This window comes from Gymnoscopelus braueri (genome assembly GCF_963280865.1).
Source record: "Gymnoscopelus braueri genome assembly, chromosome: 23".
In the NCBI taxonomy this organism is placed as follows: Eukaryota; Metazoa; Chordata; class Actinopteri; order Myctophiformes; family Myctophidae; genus Gymnoscopelus; species Gymnoscopelus braueri.
Window position 1 is genome coordinate 39847922 of NC_137625.1, and position 6346 is coordinate 39854267.

At 39.6% G+C, this 6346-nt stretch overlaps 2 protein-coding genes across 2 annotated transcripts; both read right to left on the reverse strand.

Annotated features, from left to right (window-relative positions):
* Positions 1-20: 20 nt before the first annotated feature.
* LOC308079200 (endothelial differentiation-related factor 1 homolog) lies at positions 21-554 on the reverse strand (the record flags this gene model as incomplete). Its single annotated transcript, XM_080420578.1, has 1 exon — positions 21-554. The coding sequence occupies one exon, from the start codon at positions 552-554 to the stop codon at positions 21-23; it is 534 nt and encodes a 177-aa protein (XP_080276704.1).
* A 1293-nt stretch (positions 555-1847) lies between these two features.
* ndufa5 (NADH:ubiquinone oxidoreductase subunit A5) lies at positions 1848-6135 on the reverse strand. The gene is made up of 5 exons (XM_080421632.1): positions 6084-6135; positions 4635-4679; positions 3903-4019; positions 3135-3200; positions 1848-2044 (listed from the first exon to the last, which is right to left on the reverse strand). Exons 1-5 carry the CDS (start codon positions 6102-6104, stop codon positions 1943-1945), a joined length of 351 nt encoding a protein of 116 aa, XP_080277758.1. The 5' UTR covers positions 6105-6135; the 3' UTR covers positions 1848-1942.
* Between the last annotated feature and the right edge of the window lie 211 nt (positions 6136-6346).

Below are 6346 nucleotides of genomic sequence, written 5' to 3' on the forward strand. Positions count from 1 at the left end.
TTTAAAGACTTCGTCTGTTTTTACTTCTTGGATTTAATTGGGTCTAAAGGTTGGCCGATGTCTTTCCCTCGCAGCTTCAACCCAATGACTCGTTCTATCTTACCCATGACCTGGTTGTTTGGAATTGCTTTCCCACTTTCATATTCAGCAATGACCTGAGCCTTCTCGTTGATTTTAGTGCTGAGGTCTTTCTGGGACAGGCCTTTCTCCTGTCTTCCCCGCTGGATGACCTTGCCCACCTCCAGGGGAACCTTTAGGTGGCGCAGTTCTTCTGACTCACCGTCCAAGATGGCTGTGTTCTTGGTCACAGTGTGCTGCTTGTTCTCCCCTGCAGCATATTTCTTTGTTGTCTCGATCTCCTCCCCGCGTCTTTGAGCAGCAGTAACGGCTACCTTGGATTTGGGGGGAGCACTCTTGTTCTTCCTCAAGACGGTCACGGTGTCCCAGTCAGATTGGGACGTTGTCTGTCTTTGAGCAGTAGTAACGGCTTCCTTGGATTTGGGGGAGGCAGTCGGCCTTTTCTTCGTCACGGTGTCCCAGCCAGATTCGGACATTTCTAACGTTATTGGATACCCTGTAAAACTATGCACAAGAAAAAATGTATTGATGTGGTTGATAAATCTACTATCATCAAAACAGAAATGTTTCTTCTGGAAACATTCTCCATTCAGACCAACTTATATAGGTCCACTTTACGTCACTGTGACGTCACTGTAATGACATCATTGTGCGTGTGTGATAACTTATGACACTGGAAGTCTGAGATGGACATGGAAGCCATGGCGTTCTAAGTTCTCGTCTTGTTTCTACATTTATATTTGTTTTAAGAAGTTTTAAATTAAACACTGGTTAACATGGCTGAGGCAGCATAGATGAAAAACAAATGCCTGCCTGATAAGAACTTTCTGGTGATGTCAATAGAACTCTAGTCGTCTCCACAAGCGATCCTCAAGATCTTCAGTGACCCCTCACACCACCTATGGGCACAACTTACTATAGGGAGCAATTTCATACACGCTTAATTCATGATTAACTCATACATTAATTCACCATTAGTATATAATTAATTCATCACTAATTCCTGTTTATTAATGATGAAATCAATATTACTTAACCAATGTTGATATATCATTAGTTAAGGGCCACATGTGGTGGATTTGTCGATCTGCTTTTTCTCGGTGGCCTCTATGCCCAGGATGAGCGCTCATAGGCGGGTAAGAATAGTGAGGAGAGTCGGTATCTGGTGGTAGTGTTTCCAAAACGTCCATGTGGTGCATTGCTGTGTGTTAGGCTGACGGGGGTCTCCCAAGTTGGACTGGCTCATTGGAACACCGGTTCTTTCTACTATTACGCCCTTTAACATGTCCTATGTGCCTCTATGTGCTTAGCTAGTCTCGCATAGGCAGACGACCGGATATCTGCGACAATCTTTGTAAGTCTGGCCAAGCGGGAGTAGTATGTTCTTGTGTATACAATCCATATTTTTTTGTAATATCTCATCATGGGCATCAACAAGATCAACATTTGTGTATGCGAATTCTTGATATCATAAACATGATACCATAAACAATCTATCAATGGACAATCTATTTTCCTTGTCCATTTGCCAACTTAATAATTAAACCATATTCTTTCATTAATTCAAAACAAAATCCTTTAAGAATCTAATGTGATTATCTATGGTATTGGTGGATCTGTCTTAGAATGTGCCAACTTTCAGTCTTTCTAGTAGAACTTATCTGGTTGTAATGTTGTGCATGTAAATCACAGCCATATGATACGACATATCAGGAAACATTGTTGTTTTCCTTAAGGCGTTTTTTTAAATGAAGAGCATACATAATTCATTTATTTTTATATTTGTACATTTATTTATAAGTATGGCATGGATCTCACACACAAATTAACAGATATATAATATTACAATAAATAATATCAGTGTTTAGATGGGCCATTTCCACTGGTTGGTAGGGGGTTCTTCAATGAGTGGTTCCCATGGCTTCCACTCTGACATTTTTCTGGACAGAGCCAACTCACACTCCGCCTGCAAAGAAGGGAGGACACAACATTGCAAATCAAAAAAGGGAAAAGGGCTTTTGATTTAATAAAGGGAATATGGATGACTGTTTACATACAATATATTTATATTTTAAACACTGAATTGTGGAAACAAAAGTAGCGTCAGGTATTTCTGCCATGCGACACCATCATACCACTATGTATAAAATAACGCTTAAAAGATTTTGCCATTTTTAATAAGTAGAAAACCTGGACTGGATCCGCGGATCCGGATCCAGATCTTCAAATAGTAAAATCAACAGGAAGTTGACATTTTTATTAAAAAAACAAACAGTACTGGGTTTGGTGATGCTCTATATTGTCTGAATCAGCTTTGTTTGTGTTCATTTATGTGCTAAAAGAGTGACATTGAGAGCTGTTTTACCATACAATGTAAGCCAATGAGGAGCATATTTTTGAATTATCAATTTCTAATCAATGGAGAAATTATTTTTGATTTCTTGCCCACCTTTGGAGTTACCTCATGGCAAAGTAACTACACAACCCAAACCTCTACCAAAGTGGTCTTACCCTTTAACCCATTAAACCGGGAAAGCATCTGCGTCGTTTAAAATGTTAGTGTTGGCTATTCTATGCAAAGGAAATAGTCGCACATCCTCTTCGTTCAGATGCAGGTGCGTTGGACAATGACAACTGAAGCGATCATGAAAAAGGTTTTTCATGGACAAAAATCCCACACACTGCTCTTGCTCAGCATTTATTCAAATTGACAGATGATTCGGTCCCTCTGGACATTCATCAAGAGTGTCTAGACACTCTTACCATGATGCGACACCATAACACTTATCTGCATACAATAAGGCTTAAAGGAATAGTTCACCCCAAAATTTTACACAAAGGGGACTCTTTGTGTCTCCTACCGGAACCGCTGTTGGTCATCACATTATAGCTTAGGAATGCGACAAAAACTAAAGAATGTCCATGAATTCAAGTCTCCATGGGGTGACTAATCGATAGAAAAAAAGTCTTTTTGGGGGTGAACTATCCCTTTAAGTAGTTAAAGTGAGGTTCAACAGTGAGTCAGTTGTGGTGTCAGTCAGTGAGAAGTGACCTACCTGGAAAATGACCTCCTCGATCTGACCACAGTTAATCTTCTGCTCCAGCTTCCCAACATCCGGCTCCTTTGAATGGATAAGAGGAGACTTAATTGATCAATCTGATTGCAAAACACCAACAACACTCAACTCTCTCAAACAGAAATAATTTCACCAACAATCAACTGAAGGGTAGGGCTGTCACAAGTATTACATAATCGTCTAATAGCAATTATTTGAGATAGTCGCAATTATTTTACATAATTGTCAAAACAAACAAAAAATAGCAGATCTATAACAAGCTTATAACGCGTCACTTTGTGAGGCGTTATAAACTTGTAGATCAGCTATTTCCTTTCCTATCAAAACGTATAAAGTCATACGTTTTGATTACAAGGCCTTAAAAAAACATGATTTTTTATTCATATGTTCAATGCTACAAACACAATTAAATCGTTAATCGCAATTATTTGTATTACAATCGTCAACTTTATTTAATACTGCTAGGCCTCTTTATACATATTTTACTCAACTTTACCTCATTAAGATCCATAAAATGTATGATTGTTGCATCCATATTCTTAGCCAACAAAACTGCTGATCTACAAGCTCAGTATGCGTCGCAATGTGACACGTGAGCTTGTAGCTATTTTTGGCAAAGCGATTTGGTGTAGAGGGAAAAAGTGGTCCAAGTATAGAGCCAATTCAGGTGTGATTTACTAAGTCTCGACTAGAGGGTTTAAGTGGTTTATAGTCTATATACGATGCTAGTGTGACATTGGCACGTACCGTTTTGACGAACTGGAAGCGATCGTTGACCAGCTGTTCGGTGTATTTTCTGTAGGCAGCGTCCTGAGGCATGGTCTGCACCGATGCCAGGATCTTGGTGTACAGGATCCTCAGGCGCTGTGGTGAACACAAACATGGTTGAAGGAGGAGTACAACATTATCAAAGTATTTGATACATGCAAAGATTCAAGGAGCATAATGGGCTCTTTACAATTTTGCATGTCAAACTTTCTAGATTTATAGACAAACATAGCTCCAGTTTAACTTCCCTTCTGTGGGGAAGTCACTATAGGCTGAAATTAGTGAAAATAGCCGATCTACAAGCTACAAGCTACAAGCTGAGTGGCTCGGAGCTCGTTTTTTTTATTTGAAATGTGATTATATATAAAATAATAGATCATTGTAGCCCTACATGTCATTGCTGGTGATTCAGGTTTAGTTGTCATATCGTTGCTGTTGGGTTGAAATCTCGTACCTCCATACTTTTTCTTTTTTGTAAATGAATGCCCTCGTTCATCATACAAGAGTTTTGCACACTTCAAGCTCAGAACGTGTCGCATCGACGTGTATTTTCACTACTTTAAATAATAATAAAAAGGAACGGTTTTGGACATACATGGTTTCCACCTGACAGCGAACGATATCAACAGAAATCCTGCTTAACTAAGCACTTAATGCTCCTGCATTTTGGGGAGACCCAAAATCACTGTCTGTCTGTGAGTCCCTTCTTACCTCATGAGGATTCGTTGACACGGCCAGGCCCACCAGCCCTGTGGTCTAAAAGTAAAGCAGATAAGACAAACATTTTAAAAACATTTTTAAAAAAACTTCAAAACTCATTATTCATTTCATTATTCCCAACTGCTTTTACATATTGCCCATGTCTATTGCCAGAAAACATTAAGCCAAAAAAGAAAGCAAAAAAGTGGGGTCCAGGGACCATCAGCGTTCCTTGAGGGGATTCCAAATGGACCCTTATAATGAATTTGTATACCGCTTTTCCAAACATAATTACAAAATGCTTTACAGAACAAGGTAAAAGAGCAGTACAACAAGATCAGTCAGTGTCTGATCTTACTTCAAGTCTGTAACTCAGAGTTATGGGGGTCCTTGAAATTAAAAGGTCTGAGAACCCACTGGTTTATATACCAACTCCAGCCAGTACAATTTTCCAACAACCTGTTCAAGACTTTGATTGCGGATTTGCAGAATCACAGAATATGTGTGTAAACAACTGCGGTAGAACTTTGTCATTAATCCCAACAGCTCAAATACAGCATTGAGGCTGTAGGTCAAAGTCTCATGCAACCTGGATTTGTGTGGATAAATCTAATCAGGCAGCAGAGTTTGAACTTCAAAAATGATACAATAGGCTGCCCATTAAAAGCCTTGGTGCCTTGAGAAGCTGTCCATACACACTAGACTAGAACATAAACACTGACAGAATATAGAACAAACACTTAGAAAGCACCATTCTATTCAATTTGATTACATCTTGCCATTGCTTCGTCCTTGCATAAAAACCTGTATTTCAACTCAAGCCAAAATGAACAGGGTAAGATTGTGTTAATCTAGTTCTTTAGCTCATTGATTCTCAAAGTGGGGTCCGGGGACCCCCAGGGGTCATTGAGGGAGTTCCAAGGGGGTCCCCAGCTAAATGATGGATAGTTGGGAACCAAATGGACCCTTATGGGTCTGTAACTCAGAGTGTACAAATGGAACCAAATGGACCCCAACGGGTCCAATATAAATTGAGGTCCCAGAGATAGAAATGTTATTTAATGGGGGTCCGTAGCCCTAATGCATGTCAAACTGGGGGTCCTTGAAATAAAATGGTTGAGAATCACTGCTAGAGCCATAAAAATCTTCTCTTATGGGGGTCCCTGGCATATCGTTTCAAATGGGGGTCCGCAGGCTAATAAGTGTAAATTTGGGGGTCCTTGACATGAAAAAGTTTGAGAACCACTGCTTTAGCTAGTGCTAGCAATGCCATAGTAGCATACCTGCTAGCTTACTGGTTAACACGACCTACGCCGTTTGTCTTGGTTTAAATAGAACCAATTAATTCTATAACCGTATGAATATTATCATACAGAACCAGTTTAGCTTACGAGACTGTATTGACAATACACATACGTGCAGTGTGTTATAACCAAACAATAACATGACCTCCATACGTACCTTCTTTAGCAGTCCAGCCATCACTGATGTCAGTTGTTTGCTGCTGCTTGTTCCGGCCACTCAATATGACGTCTGCATATACTCAGTGGTGGAATAAGTACTCGATTTTTTTACTTGAATATCAATGCTGCGATGTCGAAATACTCTGTTAAATACTCTGTATAAGTCCGGAATTAAAAATTTACTCGAGTAAAAGTGCAAACGTATTGGTATCAAAATGTACTTAAAGTACCAAAAGTACTCACTGTGCACAATGTCCCATT